This window comes from Scyliorhinus torazame, chromosome 8 (genome assembly GCF_047496885.1).
Source record: "Scyliorhinus torazame isolate Kashiwa2021f chromosome 8, sScyTor2.1, whole genome shotgun sequence".
NCBI lineage: Eukaryota > Metazoa > Chordata > Chondrichthyes > Carcharhiniformes > Scyliorhinidae > Scyliorhinus > Scyliorhinus torazame.
In genome coordinates, this window is record NC_092714.1 from 81,676,219 (window position 1) to 81,693,632 (window position 17,414).

The window sequence follows — 17,414 nt, forward strand, 5'->3', positions numbered from 1 at the left end:
AGGCTAGGAGAGATTCTAGAGTGTGGGCTGTTTAATAAGGACACGGGGAGTCCACCCCAAGTAAAGATAAGAATTAAATTTTATTTACAAACGATATATGTACACTTCCCAGAGGATCCCTACTGGATTCCTGCTTTGTCTGTGCCTTACTGGCTGACCTTATATACACTGGGTAATTGAGATGCCCCGTCCCTCAGTTGGGGAGCTCATACTCTGCAAGAAACACGGGAAGGCAAGCTTTCCTACCCTGTAGGTCCCGTGCGGGATATTACAGGCCAAACCAGTTGATGTTTCTGTCATGGCAAGTGAAGTAGAGGGAAGGAGGCCACACAGCAGGACAGAGTCTAGAAAAATGGAGGCTACAGGATTCCACTCTACCTTCATCAGCTGCCTAGGCCTCACCTAATATTCAAGTGTAAAGATTAAGATGAACCAGCTTGATTTTTCCCAACCCTCACAATCGTATGCTGGATACTTAGGTAAAAAGACTCCCGTTCTGGTACTAACTGGAATGAATCATCTGCAATGTTTTTGGAACTCTCTTCCTTGGAAGGCAGTGGACACAGTCTTTGAATATTTTTAAGGCAGACCTAGATAGATTCTTGAATAATAAGGGGGTGAAAGGTGATCTTTAATATTTTGTTTTTGGGCACAGAGCTGGAGTCTAGAGAGAGGCCTTCCATCCATCCCACCTCCACTCCAGCAGTGCCCTCACTTCTTCATGGGTCACCCACCCTGACTCCTATTCTGGCTATAAAAGTTCAGGAGGCTCAGGAAGGTAAATCCAAAAGAAGCTTAATTTGACAACAAAAATAAAGATCGCAATGCAACCTACAACTTCAAGGTCCCAATCAGGACTATCATTTTAGCTGGTCACGGCCCAGGCCGGCTTTTATAGGGCAATTTCCATGAGCCTCAGCTGATGGGCCTCCACCCTCTAGCAAGGGAGCTCATATTCCACAAGTCCCATGGGGAGATCAATTGGGGTGTCCCCATAGTCTCGGGAGTGTCATGTTCTGTAGACTGGCCGAAGTGAACAATGACAGAACATGTAGTTTAAAATAATTTATTATGGAACAAACTTCATGGTGAGATAACTAGGATAAATGAACTAACAAACAATTAAAACAAAACAACTCTTGTGGAACTACTGCAAATACGTCTATCTCCCAGCATGATCAACTCCCAACTCCCAGGTCACATGGTGACTTGATGGGTTTACAATGCCACCTAGTGGTCGGACGCCATGCATAACATTATGTACAAACTTACATTATGCATATCATCACAGTGAGGATTATTAGACTAGCGCACACACCAACCCACAGATCAAAAATTCATCTTCTGAGAAGCCATTTTTGAGGGTCAGGTTCACAGAGCCAGGAATTCTCCTGTCTCTGTGTCCCTGACAAGGGAGGAAATTTGGGCCTGTTTCTCGATTTCTCAGATCAGTTCCTATCTGTGGTATCCCACCAGGCGGACCGGTAGGCAGTGCTGGGTGAGGGTGAGCAACCCCCCCAGACCAGTCAGGGTATGCCTTCCCCACCACTGTGCCCCTGGCATTAACCCCCCATCCTGCACACCCATAGCCCCCCACCCCCCCAAAAGAGTGACCGAGACTCCGCCCGGCAGCAGCCCACCCTTAACCACATGCCAACACCCATGCCCGGCCACGGCTGGGTGTTCTGCACACACAGGCCACCAGCCACGGACCCTCTGTACTACCCGCGTGCGAGTACCTCACACTGTGTCAGATAGCCCACAACCGTAGGGAGCGATAGAAGACCAGAGGGGCCCCACTGGACCTGCAGCCCGTCACAGTCACAGAACAGAGGGCGTTGGACTTGGTTGGTTGGGTCGGAGAGCAGGCAGTTGCTGAGACACAGGACGACATCGGGGAACTAAGTGAGCCTGCAATGAGGAGCAATGACCCTATCGCACGTGTGGCACCCCCCCCATCGCACATGTGGCCCCCCCCCCCCCCCCCCCCCCCCACCCCCACTATGCCTACCCATGATCTACCATACAGCTTGTCTAATGTTTTGCAGGATTACCCGGTGACGAGGCGGATCCTCCCGGGATTCCCCCGCCCCCAGCCGCATTGCCGCGACACCCCAGAACACACGTCTGGGGAAGACACTGACTTTGCATCACTGCTGTCACTACACCATCCACCATCCCTGAGACAAGCACCTTGGTTGGGCAGGTTAATGAAGAGAATTCTGGGGCACCATCTGGTGCGCAACACACATCTTGTGGGACATCAGGTGAAGGTAGGAACCCCCGAGGGGGCAGACAGTCGGAGGGTGGCCTGCCCCCAGGGACTAGCTGCTGTCCAGATGGGCCTTGGGCTGCTGCTAAGGGCAGTCCCATCAATGATAGAGGTGCAGGCACAGAGCTGGGGACTACAGGGGTGGTGTCAGCAACCATCCAGCGGCTGCAGGTGCAGTTGGAGGTATTCAACTGCTGCGTGGGCAGGAGGCGGTGCCGACCATGCGTGCTACCCAGGTCAACACCGCACGGGTTGAGTCCACGGTGGAGGCCTTGGATGTAACTGTACCGACCATGGATCAAGATGTCAAAGGCCTGGGGCACTCTGTGCAGGCGGTGGCTGAGACACAGGACAGGGCCGCCATATTACAGGCAGCCATGTACCAGGGCCACATGGACATCGCTGCAGCACTCCAGAGCATGGCCCAATCACTGCCATGGCTTCTGGCTTCGAGAGCAATAGCCTGACCCTGGATAACCTGAACCGGACACAGAGGGACCTGGCACAGTCACTAGGTGGTTTGGCACAGTTGGAGAGGGATTTGGCTCAGTCCGAGAGGGATGTGGTCCTGTCCCTGTGCTCCATGGCTGCAAGGGTGGAGACCCTGGTTGAGACGAGATGGGGGGTGAGGCGGGGACCTCCCCAATGTTGGGGTGGTGAGAGGGGTCAAAAACACAAGATGCCTGAAAACGGGCTTCCGGACAATATGGCTCATCAATCTGTGAGGAGCCGCTCGCCAGCAGGATATTCCTCTGAGGGGTGGCACAGTGGTTAGCACTGTTGCCTCACAACACCGAGGGCCCAGGTTCGACCCCAGCCCCGGGTGACAGTCTGTATGGAGTTTGCATATTCTCCCCATGTCTGCGAGGGTCTTATCACCACAACCCAAAGATGTGCAGTGTAGGTGGATTAGTCATGCTAAATACCCCTTAATTGGAAAAAAAATAAATTGGGTCCTTTAAAATTAAAAAAAAGGAAATTCCCCTTTGTGCGCCGTCGGCGGTGGGAAAGTCCGAGGCCTCAAAAAAAGTCAAAGTGCTGGTGGATAACGGGATGTGCTGCAGCCACCAAGAAAAGCCCCACAAAAGCGCCACTCAGTGCACTTTAACTGCAGTCTGCTGAATTGGGCCCCAAAACACCACACAAGACTCACCCAGAACTGCAGCAAAAGTTTGAGTTACCTGTTTGAGTGGATGAACTGAACCAATTGTCTTCCATCCGCTGAATTTATTCCAGTTGGTAATTTCAGTACATTCCAAAAGTAACTGCTTTCCTCTATAGTTGGCATGTTCATAGGCGACCCATCTGATTATATACAGAAAATACATGAGGAGGAATTGTAAAGTAAGAGCTGAATTATTCTTTTTCTAGGTTTACACAGTCTGATTGAAAACATCTACATCTAATAAACAATTTTGAACCTGTCCATCTGGTGAGAAAATGGAATAAATTTACATAATGTGTTGACTGTTTCTTTGCAAGGGAGATATTATTGAATTCACTTCATTTCATGTTACGGGTTCACTTGCATTGTTACCAACTGATCAGTATGAATTTGTTTCGCAAGAATGTTTGTCCAAAGGTGCTCATCACAAATGTACTAATTTTGAACTGATTACAAATAAATACAATTGTGAACGGTTATCCAGAGTTAAATGTTTTCCTTACAGTTCAACAGTTTGATTATAGGAATGAGAAACATTAAAAGTTACGAAAAATATCGCCAAACCCTAATTTTAAATATAGGGCATGGATGAACCAAATGTTTGATCAATAAAATATTAGTATGAAATATTTTCTGTCATTTTTTGGTTCTTTCATAACTTCACATGCTAGTCGTGTAAGAAGGCAGTTACGAGAAGTAGAAGTGTCTTTATGAATTGTTCACCAGTTCAATCGATGTGTTATTGTCAATATGTCATAACAATTATTTAATCCTTTTATTGTCTGTTTCCTGTTTCTGTTAGCAGTTCTGAACAGTAAAACAATTGCCATACAAAATGGATATAAAGCAGGGGAATGGGACTTAATAGTTCCACTCTCAGAACCATCACCATAATGGGCAAATGGCCTCTTGCTCTGTAAATTCTGTGATTTATAATCTCACACTTTTGCAGTGGTACTTGAAATACTTGATTTTAAAGATGATGATTGAAGTAACTTTCTCATTTTTTGTCGGCTACAGATTCTCTCACTGGTTATCATCTCTGACACCGGTGGACTGGAGGTGGGGCAAGGCCAAAAATGGGAGAGAAATCCTGTTGGACCTGCTCCACATCATCTTCCCCTCTCCTTGTGGAGGCGTGGAACTTACACCAGGAATCCGGACCCGACAGGTAATCAATTAAGCTCCTTAAGGCCACTTAATTAACCATCTGTTAAAAATGCTGCAGACTGGCTTGCTGACCTCTCGGAATTTCTCCACTGAGGGTCAGAGGAAGGCTTCCTAAACGCATGGGGGCAGTTCGTCGGCCTGTTCCAAAACCTGGGTGAAAATGGTTTTCCTCAAATCCCCTCTAAACCTCCTGTTCCTTCCTTAAATCTATGTCCCTGGTTATTGACCTCCCTATTAAGGGGAAAATCTCCTTACCATCTACCATATGTATGTCCCTAATAATTATGATCATAATATTTTTTTATCTGGCCGATCAGATTAGAAAGCTCAATTAAATTAATTGTTCATCTCATTGATAGCTTGGAGGTTATTCAATTGTACATGACTGAAACTAAGTTAAAAATGCTAGAGATCAGTTTACACAGAAAAGCGATCACACAGATGGGAGTTTGCAATTTTGATTTACAATTAAAAGTTTACAAAAATGGACTTCCGGTTGCGGCTATGCAGAGCTAAGTCGCATGTTCGTCAGCTCCCGCTTGGAAGGGACTTTTGGGCTCTTTACAGGGCCCACAACGGAATTTTTTCGACATTTCCCGGTGTGGGAAGAAGACTGCAACATTACCCCGACAGTGTCCCCCAGGAATGGTATGTCTCTTGGTTACCAGATCCGGCAGAAACAGTAAAAGATTTGGCTGGAGCAGCAGGAAAGGCAAAAGCCTCTTCCAGCATGCAGGCAGGGGAAGGGCAAGCTTAAAGGCTTCAAGCTGACTTGAGGGCCTTTATTAAAGGTGAATTCTAGCAGCAGAGGGAACAACTGTGAAAAGATCTCACCAAGGCCATTGAAGAAGCGGGGACGAGGCTTCCGGTGGCGGCCATGGAGGAGTAGGTCGCGCATTTGGCAGCTCCCGTCTGGAACGGACTCTCAGACCTTTTTCAGGAGTTTCCACAGACCTTTTGGGGCAGATTGGTGAAGCGAATACTGCCAAAAGGATTCCCTCTCGAGACTTCCGGTTGCGGCTATGGGGAGCTAAGTCGCACATTCGGCGGCTCCCGCAAAAATGGATTTTTGGGCTCTTTTCAGGGCCTCCAACGGCACTTTTTCGACGTTTCCCGGTGTGGGAAGGAGTTAATAATAGCTCCCCATCAGTATATGGCTTTAACTAGGAGCGGGGCGACGTAAAAGGTGGTGGTGGACCCGAAGAAGGGAGGGAAGAAGGACAAAATGGCGGTGGGCGTAGACCAGGCAGAGTGGAGGAAGTGGGCAGAGCAGCAACAGGAGGGTATCCAGCGCTGCCTCAGAGAGATTAAAACGGATCTGCTAGAGCCAATGAAGGCTTCTATTGATAAGCTGCTGGAGACACAGACGGCCCAGGGGGTGGCGATCCGAGAGGCTCGACAAAGGATCTCTGACAATGAGGACGAGGTCTTAGGCCTGGCGATAAAGGTGGAGGCGCACGAGGCGCTCCACAAGAAATGGCAGGAGCAGTTCGAGGAGATGGAGAATCGGTTGAGGCGGAAGAATCTGCGGATTCTGAGCCTCCCGGAGGGGCTGGAGGTGTCGGACGTGGGGGCCTATGTGGTCACCATGTTGAACTCGCTGATGGGAGCGGGGTCCTTCCAGGGGCCCCTGGAGCTGGAAGGGGCCCATAGAGTGTCGGCGAGGAGGCCCAAGGCGAACGAGCCTCTGCGGGCGGTGCTGGCGCGGTCCCATCGGTTCGTCGATCGGGAGTGTGTGCTCAGGTGGGCCAAGAAGGAGAGGAGCAGCAGGTGGGAGAACACAGAGGTTCGAATATACCAGGACTGGAGTGCGGAGGTGGCGAAGAGGAGGGCCGGGTACAATCAAGTTGCTGCTGCTAAGGTCAAGGAGGAGCTGGAGCGAGTGGGGGGGGGGTTGAGACGGGGGTATTCCGCTGTGGGGAACGGGCCGGGTGTGGGGTGTGGGCGTGTGGCTGGCCGAGGAGGGGTCATGGCTAGTCGGCGGGGGAGGGGGGCGGGTAGCCCCCTGATCCGGCTGATAACCTGGAATGTAAGGGGACTGAATGGGCCGGTTAAGCGGGCCCGCGTGTTCGCGCACCTGAAGGGGCTCAAGGCGGATGTGGTTATGCTCCAGGAGACACACCTGAAGGTGGCAGACTAGGTAAGACTGAGGAAAGGGTGGGTAGGTCAGGTGTTTCACTCGGGGCTAGATGCCAAAAATCGAGGGGTGGCGATCTTGGTGGGAAAGAAGGTGTCATTCGAGGCATCGGGTATTGTGACAGGTAATGGCGGTAGGTACATAATGGTAAGTGGTAAGTTGCAGGGAGAGAGGGGAGTACTGGTCAATGTGTGTGCTCCGAACTGGGACGATGCGGGTTTTATGCGGCGTATGTTGGGTCGGATCCCAGACTTGGAAGTGGGGGGCCTGATAATGGGGGGAGACTTTAACACGGTGTTGGATCCGGCATTGGATTGCTCCAGGTCTAGGACGGGTAGGAGGCCGACGGCGGCTAGAGTGCTGAGGGGATTTATGGACTAAATAGGAGGGGTGAACCCTTGGAGATTTGCAAGGCTGGGGGCTAGGGAATTTTCATTCTTCTCACATGTCCACAAGGCTTATTCTCGAATCGACTTTTTCATTTTGAGTAGGGCACTGATAGCGAGAGTAGAGGATACTGAGTATTCGGCAATAGCCATTTCGAACCACGCCCCGCATTGGGTGGACTTGGAGATGGGGGAGGAGAGGGACCAGCGCCCGCTGTGGCGCTTGGAGGTGGGGTTGTTGGCGGCCAAGGAGGTGAGCGAGCGGGTCCGAGGAAGTATAGAGAGGTACTTGGAGACCAACGACAACGGGGAGGTCCGAGTGGGGATGGTATGGGAGCCACTGAAGGCGCTGGTGAGGGGAGAGCTGATCTCCATTAGGGCCCACAAGGAGCGGAGGGAGCGGGGGGGAGAGGGAGAGGCTGGTGGGAGAGATGGTGAGGGTGGACAGGAGGGATGCGGAAGAGCCCGAGGAAGGATTGTTGAGGAAGAGGCGCAGCCTCCAAGCCGAATTCGACCTGGTGACCACCAGGAAGGCGGAGGTGCAGTGGAGGAAGGCCCAGGGGGCGGTCTACGCGTATGGGGAAAAGACAAGCCAGATGCTGGCGCATCAGCTATGGAAGCGGGATGCAGCTAAGGAGATCGGGGGAGTTAAGGACAGGGGAGGGAGCGTGGTGCGGAGTGCAGTTGGCATCAATGAGGTCTTCAGGGATTTCTACGAGGAATTGTACCGATCCGAGCCCCTACGGGAGGAGGGAGGGATGGGCCGTTTCCTGGACCAATTGAGGTTTCCAAAGGTGGAAGAGGGGCTGGTGGCGGGACTGGGGGCCCCGATTGGGCTGGAGGAGCTGATCAAAGGGATAGGAAGCATGCAGGTGGGGAAGGCACCGGGGCCGGATGGTTTCCCGGTCAAGTTCTATAAAAAATATATGGACCTGTTGGGCCCGCTGTTAGTTAGGACCTTTAATGAGGCAAGGGAGGGAAGGGGGGGGCTTTACCGCCAACGATGTCCCAGGCACTGATCTCTTTGATCCTGAAGCGGGACAAGGATCCCCTGCAACGTGGGTCTTACAGACCGATTTCCTTGCTAAATGTAGATGCCAAGGTGCTGGCGAAGGTCTTAGCCATGAGGATTGAGGATTGTGTGCCACAGATCATCCATGAAGACCAGACGGGGTTTGTGAAGGGGAGACAGTTGAATGCGAATGTACGGAGGCTTTTGAACGTCACCATGATGCCGGCGAGGGAGGGGGAAGGCGGATATAGTGGTGGCGATGGACGCTGAGAAAGCCTTCGATAGAGTAGAGTGGGGGTACCTTTGGGAGGTGCTGAAGAGGTTCAGGTTTGCGGAGGGGTTTGTCAGGCGGGTTAGGCTGTTGTATGAGGTCCCGATGGAGAGTGTGGCCACAAATAGGAGGAGGTCCGAGTACTTTCGGTTGCACCGAGGGACGAGACAGGGGTGTCCCCTGTCCCCCCTGCTCTTCGCACTGGCGATTGAACCCCTGGAGAGCCGAGGAACTGGAGGGGGTGGGTGCGGGGTGGGGAGGAGCATAGGGTGCCGCTTTATGCGGATGACCTGCTGCTGTATGTGGCGGACCCGGTGGGAGGAATGCCAGAGGTAATGAGGATCCTTAGGGAATTCGGGGACTTTTCGGGGAACAAGCTCAATATGGGGAAGAGTGAGCTGTTCGTAGTTCAGCTAGGGGACCAGGAGAGGGGGATTGGCGAGCTCCCACTAAAAATGGTGGAGAGGAGCTTCGGATATTTGGAGGTCCAGGTGGCCAGGAGCTGGGGGGCCCTGCATAGGCTTAACTTTACAAGGCTGGTGGAGCAAATGGAGGAGGAGTTCAACAGGTGGGATGCGTTGCCGCTGTCCTTGGCGGGTAGGGTGCAGTCAATCAAAATAACGGTGCTCCCAAGGTTTTTGTTCCTGTTCCAGTGCTGCCCGTGTTTATCCCGAAGGCTTTTTTCAGGTGGGTTCACAGGAGTATAATGGGGTTTGTGTGGGCGCGAGGGACTCCAAGGGTGAGAAGGGTGTTCCTGGAGCGGCGTAGAGATAGGGGGGGCTGGCGCTGCCCAACCTCTGTGGGTACTACTGGGCTGCCAATGCGACGATGATGCGCAAGTGGGTGGTGGAGGGAGAGGGGGCTGCATGGAAGAGGCTGGAGACGGCGTCCTGTGTGGGTACGAGTCTGGGGGCGCTGGCAACTGCGCCGCTGCCGCTCCCTCCAAGGAGGTATACCACGAGCCCGGTGGTGGTGGCGGCAACCCTCAAAATTTGGGGGCAGTGGAGGCGGCATATGGGGGAAGTTAGGGCCTCGGCGTGGACCCCAATACGGGGGAAACACCGGTTCGCCCCAGGAAGAACAGGTGGAGGGTTTCCAGGGTGGCACAGGGCAGGGATACGAAAGTTGGGGGACCTGGTTGTGGACGGGAAGTTCACGAGCGTGGGTGAGCTGGAGGAGAAGTACGGGCTCCCCCTTACTTACAGGTAAGGGCGTTTGCCAGATGGCAGGTGGTGGAATTCCCGCGGCTACTGCCACACACAGTACAGGACAGGGTGCTCTCGGGGGGGTGGGTGGGAGTGGGGAAGATCTCGGAAACTTACCAGGTGATGCAGGAGGAGGAGGAGGCCTCGGTGGTGGAGTTGAAAGGTAAGTGGGAGGAGGGGTTGGGAGAGGAGATCGAAGAGGGGACGTGGGCAGATGCCCTAGGGAGGGTGAACTCTTCCTCTTCGTGCGCGAGGCTCAGCCTCATACAGTTTAAGGTGCTGCAGAGGACACACATGATCGGGACAAGGATGAGCCGGTTCTTTGGGGGTGAGGACAGGTGTGTTAGGTGCTCAAGGAGCCCAGCAAATCACACCCATATGTTCTGGGCATGCCCAGCGCTGGAGGAATTTTGGAAGGGTGTAGCGAGGACGGTGTCGAGGGTGGTAGGATCCAGGGTCAAACCGGGCTGGGGGCTCGCAATATTTGGGCTGGCAGAGGAGCCGGGAGTGCAGGAGGCGAAAGAGGCCGGAATTCCGGCCTTTGCTTCCGTGGTAGCCCGGCGAAGGATTCTCCTTCAGTGGAAAGATGCGAGGCCCCCAAGCGTGGAATCCTGGATCAGCGATATGGCAGGGTTCATTAAATTGGAGAGGGTGAAATTCGCCTTGAGAGGGTCGGTACAAGGGTTCTTTAGGCGGTGGCAACCGTTCTTAGACTTTCTGGCAGAACGATAGACATTGGTCAATGGCAGCAGCAGCTCGGGGGGAGGGGGGGGTTTACTTTATTTTTGTTTACGTTATTTACACTGGAGGGTCTGAGGGGGTGTATACACCTGTTGTGTTAAGTCGGGGTGTTAATGTTAATTTATTATTTATGTACAGGGGGGGGAGGGGTTTGGGGGGTTGCTTTTTTTAGATTGTGTTTTGTACTTAACCCTGTTGGGTTCTTTTTTCTTTCTCATTTTGTTATTGATATTTTATGAAAACCTTTAATAAAAATTATTCAAAAAAAAAGTTTACAAAAACGAATGTTGCTTTCACTGGAGAATTTTACCCATGAACTATTTACAGGCTAAATTTAGGAAGGAGCTGTAAGGGTGCGAGCCTGAGAATGTTTTTGTAGTATTTTTTCTTTAAAATTATTAATTTCTCAAAGCTAATGCGCAGAGTGGACAGGGCAAGGCCCTTAGTCCATCTCCTTGCTTGCTCCAAAAACTAATTCAAATTCAAATTGAATCCAATTCAGGTCCCCACAAGGGAGGGCATACTAAATCCAAGCTGACAAGAACAGGCTTGATCCTACACTTGATATTAGCCAAAAGACTGAGAAGCAGTAATGTTGCCTTATCATTGAGTTCCACTCAGTCCATCCATAGCTCCATTCTGGGACCATCAAATCAGACATCTTATCTGTGAAATCCCATTTTATGTTAGCCTGGGTTGGTTCAGTTCAAGGTTGCATAAGAAAGTTGAAATGTCAGGGGCAGGAAATAATAATTTGGCTGTCAAGCCCACTTCATCCAGAGACGTAGTCAAATTATTTTTTCATAGATTTCCTGCCCCCTCCTGTTGATCCCCTATTTTAAGGAACACCAATTCCTTCCTTTATCTCGCCGTGTTAAAAAGAATCAAGCAATGCTATTAACATGTTCATGCAGGGGAGGCTGTGCTATTGGTGTTGAGCCTTGCTTGATTTGAAAGCAACTCAAAGGATCGGGGTTTCCCGTTGAGCCAGACTCTATTTTGGGGATATGATCTCAATGAATGTTTCCCAATATTTCTACAACCTTCAAATCCTTTCACTCAACCACTTTTCTGGCATCTCCCTTTTAACAGTGTTAACTGACCCAGAATCAGTCACCTTCGCTGGGCTTTCTCACCTCTGGTACAGAAATAAATATGCCGTCTAAACATTGGAACAACAATGATTTGTGCCTACTTACATTCCACCATTCACCTTGACTGACTTTGGAGTTTGGCAGTAATCCTTATTCTTCCAGCAACTGGTGCCTTCTGTAAGAATCAGCTTTTGACCTTCAAATGAATAAAGGCTAAATAAGCTGATAGAAGGCATAGAAAAATCCTAAAACAAGAAATAACACAAGGTCACACTGAGCAGATGCTTCTCGTACTAGTAAGAAATGGTTAAATGACATGGAAATAAATCACTTTATGATGAAAAGCATGTTTTATTCTTTAATGGGATATGAGGCTAACATTGTTAAAGCAATCACACCCAACATCACAATATTTATCCATATTTATGTTCTCAGCATAATGAAAATTCCTGCTAAACATTTACGGCCTTGCTTTTAAAATTTTTGAATAAAGCAAGTCATTCTCTAAGTAGTCAATAGTGGCCTGATTACACTCCCGTGACACCATGAATGACCGAGTTAACCATGTTAAAGGACATATATGCCAGACTGGACCTGTAGGAGGTGGTGAAAGAACCAAAAAGGGGAGACAACACCTTTACCTCAACCTCAGCAATCTACCTGTTGCAGGTGTATCGGTCCCTGACAGTAGTGATAGTAGTGACCACCCTCTTCACACTGAGGATACATGACATTTTGTTTTGTATCTTTAATATTGGGCTAAATGGGATAGATTCAGATCTTGCAGTTCAGAACTGGGCATCCATGAAATCCTATGAGTAGCAGCAAAATTATATTTGACCACAATCTATAAGCTCATCGACCGGTATATTGTTCACTCTGCCAATACCATCAGGCTAGGGAATTAATCCTGGTTCATAGAATCATAGAATCATAGAATTTACAGTACAGAAGGAGGCCATTCGGCCCATCGAGTCTGCACCGGCTCTTGGAAAGAGCACCCTACCCAAGGTCAACACCGCCACCCTATCCCCATAACCCAGTAACCCCACCCAACCCAACACTAAGGGCAATTTTGGACACTAAGGGCAATTTATCATGGCCAATCCACCTAACCCGCACATCTTTGGACTGTGGGAGGAAACCGGAGCCCCGGAGGAAACCCACGCACACACGGGGAGGATGTGCAAACTCCGCACAGACAGTGACCCAAGCCAGAATCGAACCTGGGACCCTGGAGCTGTGAAGCAATTGTGCTATCCACAAGGCTACCGTGCTGCCCGTTATCCTGCATGTTAACAGCATGTTATCCTGCACTTCAATGAGAAGTGCAGGATAACATGCTCGGAGCAACAGAGATGCCAAGCTATAAGTCAGGGCTAAGTGCAGGCTAAACAATGGAAGCAGTATTTGACAGATTAAGCAGAGTGATATGGCAACCAACAGATTAGATTAAAGCTCTGCAGTGCTGCCATGAAAGGTGATGGACAATGACGCAATAACTGGAGGAACAGGCTCCTCAAACATCCTCAAACTCAATAAATGAGGAGCCCAGCATGTCAATGCAAAAGGCAAGGATGCAACATTTACAACAATCTTCAGCCACAAGAGATGGAGTGGATTCTTGGCCTCCTTCTGAGGTTTCCAGCATCACAGATGCCAGTCTTCAGCCAATTGTCGTTATGAATGGGATGAAAGCGAGTCAATATTGTAGTATTCTTTTATGATGTGCAAGGGTACTCCTACTTTCATTTTTTCTGGCCAACCTTGTGAGTTAATTTAAATATTTCTGACACTGCATTGCCTCGGAGGTTAAGGTGCCATTGGCATTCTGAGCAATTCCCTCAATGCTGCCTGCAGCATGCTGCTCTGGGGCTGGTGTTTTGACCTTCAGCACTGCCTGCAAAGAAACCGCTGACAACCTTGGAATTCTGGTCATACAGGTGCTGCTCTTCCTCCTGCCACTTGAAGTCCATTGTGCTTACTGTCACTTTCACAATCAGTTTGCTGTGCTTCCAGACCTGTAAGCTACTGCAACTAAACAGCATTTCATTTAATCACAGGAACAGAAATCTTCTTTAAACCCAATCTGTGTATAAAATTAGGACCCTTCAAAGAAAATACTCTCAGTTGCTGGCAGAAGCCCAGTTCATGTCTGGTTGCTCGGTTTTATTATTCTTCAAATTCAATTCCCTTTCAGCCACTCGTAATGACAAATCACAGTTTACAGGAAGATTTTCATGGTATTTATTCCCTTAATGTAGCGTATTGCATTGCTCCATTATCAAAGTATTTAAATCAGGCATCTACGCCAATGGATTTTTCAGGTTACAATGGGCACAGCATGTGTTGTGTTCATTCTACCAAATAATACTGGACAAATACAATACTAGACAGATTGGCCCTACAAATGGTCCATATAGGGACGGCTGCAGCTGCTCGCGAACATCAAAGGAAGACATGCAACACAGACTTTTATTTGGCCAGGAGAGCGGTGAATCGTCTTAAATAGACACTTTAAAGTTGGGAAGTTGTGACTCGTGGAATGCCACAGGGGTCAGAGCTGGAGTCTCAGCTATTTACAATCTATATTAATGACTTATACAAAGTGACAGTGAGTAATAGATCTAAGTTTACTGGTATGACACTAACATGATGCTGTATGGTGTCATGTGAGAGTACCTTTAAGAACTGGGTGTTTATCAAATAATTGCAGTGGATGTACCTTTAAGAAATGGGTATTTATCAAATAGCTGCAGTGATGTCAGAGTGTGGGAGGAGCTGGGCTGGCTGTCTTTCACTTTTGTTTTTGAGCAGGCAGCTACAATGTGTTTTAGTTTTGTTTTCAGAGCTGGATAGCTGCAGGCAAAGCAAGCAGCTGTATATTGATCTCTCTCTGCAATCTAAAGACTGTCTCCAGATCATTTGGCGATTTCAAAGTAATACCTATTTCAGTAGAGAATTTAAACCTGCTGTCTTTCTGTAAAAAGTGTTGTTTGATCTTATGTATGTTGTTAGGAAAGTTATGAAGGGTTACTTATAGAATATTGTATCTGTGGGGATTATTGGTGTTGATAGTTGTTAAGATGTTTACTGTGGGTTTATAAAGTGATAACTGGATTCATAAATAAACATAGTTTTGTTTTAAACGTACTTTAAATCTCTGTGCATCGCACCTGTAAAGTAGGCACTTGTGCTCCCCATAACCACAATCTATTAAAAGTTGTGGGTCAGGTGAACTCCATGATACACTTTGGTGTTCTCTAAACCCTGGCCCATAACAAATTAGGGGCTCGAGGTGGATAAAAGTCTATCTATTGGGTTGGCTTTGTGAACTTCAAGACAGTGAGGGGTGAACATATTGTGGTTGCTTTTCAGTTGTGGTATTCCAGTTTAAGTAAGGAGTGTGTTGTGGCCAATGGCTCTTTCAGAGGCTCTGAAGTTCTTGGAGGTGGAGATGGTCACACGCAGTAACTTACGAACAGAGACAAAAAACAGGCTTTTAGATTTGGCAAAAACACTGCAGTTAACATTACCTGACAGAATACGAGAAGAAGAGGTACTTACGGCGCTAGCTGAGCATTGAGATACAGTCTGATTCATTAGAATTGACTAAAATTCAGTTACAGATTAAACAACTGGAACATGAGAAAGAATTAAAGCAGCTTGAATACGCAATGAAGGAAAGAGAAAAAGAGAGAGAAAGGGAACTACAGATCAGGGAAAAAGAAAAGGAGAGAGAAGAAAGAAACAAAGAAAGAATAGCTCTAGCAGAACAAAAAGAAAAAGAGAGAGGAAAGAGAAAAAGAGAGAGTTTGAACTTCAGAAAATGGCCATGAAACATGACAGTAAGTTAAAATTGGTGGTTGTAAAGGGAAACGCACAGTTGGAGGATCGTGATGAGGATAAAGAGAAAGAGCGTCATAGTTGAAGCCTTGGTGGGGATATATTTAAATATGTCCAAGCATTGCTAAGGTTTGATGAGAAGGAGGTAGAAACTTTTTCATTTCATTTGAGAAGGTGGCTAAACAAATGAATTGGCCACCGGACATGTGGGTATTACTGATTCAAACAAAACTGGTAGGTAGGGCTAGTGAAGTGTTTGCATCACTACCGGAGGAGGTATCTGGGATGTATGAGGAGGTGAAAACATCTTAGGTGCATATGAACTAGTGCCTTAAGCCTACAGTCTAAGGTTTAGAAATTTATGGAATGAACCTGGGTCAAACATACATGGAGTTTGAAAGGATCAAACAGATCAAACAGAGTAACTTTGATAGGTGGATAAGGGCTTTGAAATAGACGGATAAAGCTCTCAGAGAAATTATACTTTTGGAGGAGTTTAAAAATTCAATTCCTGATGTTGTGAGAACTCATGTGGAAGAGCAGAGGGTTAAAACTGTGAGATTAGCAGCAGAAATGGCAGATGATTATGAATTAGTTCATAAATCAAAGCTTGGTTTCCGACATCAGTTTCAGCCTGTGAGGGATAGAAACCGGGGAAAAGAGAAATACTCAAGTGGTAGAGGTAAAGAAGATTTGATGGGAGATAATGAGAGTGTACCTCAGATTAAAAAAGAAATCCAGGAGGGTGGAAGAGACATGAAAAGTTTCAAATGTTTTCACTGTAATAAACTAGGCCATGTAAAGTCACAGTGTTGGTGGTTGAAGAAAAGCACTGGGAAGGCTGATGTGGTAAAACAGGATAAGACAGTGGGGTTTGTTAAAATGGTAAAGGAAAGACCAAGTGAAGCGAAGGAGGTGCAAAAGATTGTACAGCCTGTTCAAGAGGTGGTTGATAAGAAGGTGCCAGATCTCTTTAAAGAATTTACTTGTGTGGGTAAAGTTTACTCATGTGTACCAGAACGAGCAGGTAAAGAAGTCACAATTTTAAGAGATACGGGAGCTAGTCAATCTTTAAAGGTGAGAAATGAGGAGTTATGTAGTTTGGGAAGAATAATGCCAGAAAAGGGCAGCACGGTAGCACAAGTGATTAGCACTGTGGCTTCACAGCGCCAGGGTCCCAGGTTCGATTCCCCGCTGGGTCACTGTCTGTGCGGAGTTTGCACGTTCTCCCCGTGTCCGCGTGGGTTTCCTCCGGGTGCTCCGGTTTCCTCCCACAGTCCAAAGACGTGCAGGTTAGGTGGATTGGCCATGCTAAATTACCCGTAGTGTCCATAAGGGTTGGGTTGGGAGGGGTTATTAGGTTGCGGGGATAAGGTGGAAGTGAGGGATTAATGTGGGTCGGTGCAGACTCGATGGGCCGAATGGCCTCCTTCTGCACTGTATGTTCTATGTAATCTATGTAAAAGGTGGCAATATGTGGAATTCAGGGTCAGAAGAGTAGTGTTCCAATATACAAGGTAAGGTTGGAAAGTCCAATGAAGAGTGGTGAAGTGGTAGTAGGAGTAATAGAGAAACTATCTTGTCCAGGAATACAGTTTATCTTGGGTAATGATATAGCTGGATCGCAGGTGAGAGTGATGCCTACTGTGGTTGATAAGCCAGTGGAAAATTAGACAACTGAAGTATTGAAGGACGAGTATCCTGGAATTTCTCCGGATTGTGTAGTAACAAGGTCGCAAAGTCACAGGTTAAGACAAGAGGAGGAATCAGAGAGTGAAGATAAAATTGAAGTTCAATTATCAGTAACGATTTTTGATCAGATGGTTGGGAAAGAACAAGAACAGGTGGAGGATGAGGCATATATTTTTAATTCAGGAAAATTGGTGGAGTTACAACAGAAAGATGTAGAAATAAACCGAATGTATCAGAAAGCATATATGGAAGAGGAATCGGAGTGTATACCAGAGTGTCATTACTGTAAAAGTGATGTCTTGATGAAAAAATGGAGACATATGCAGGTGGATGAAAAGTGGGCAGAAGTTCATCAAATGGTATTGCCGGTAGGGTATAGAAAGGAGGTGTTGCAAGTAGCACATGAGGTACCAGTGGGAGGTC

General features: G+C 48.1%; 1 protein-coding gene and 1 pseudogene across 1 annotated transcript in view; both read right to left on the bottom strand.

Moving 5' to 3' along the window:
• Positions 1 to 17,414, bottom strand: part of LOC140427982 (uncharacterized) — a 158,342-nt gene that overhangs the window by 18,430 nt on the left and 122,498 nt on the right. Inside the window, exons 16-17 of the mRNA XM_072513907.1 lie at positions 11,559 to 11,698; positions 3,454 to 3,577 (exon numbers count right to left, since the gene is read on the bottom strand). Of these exons, the coding sequence (XP_072370008.1) occupies positions 3,454 to 3,577; positions 11,559 to 11,698 (264 nt within the window). The remainder of the gene's footprint in view (positions 1 to 3,453; positions 3,578 to 11,558; positions 11,699 to 17,414) is intronic.
• Positions 10,733 to 10,950, bottom strand: LOC140428990 (U2 spliceosomal RNA; annotated as a pseudogene).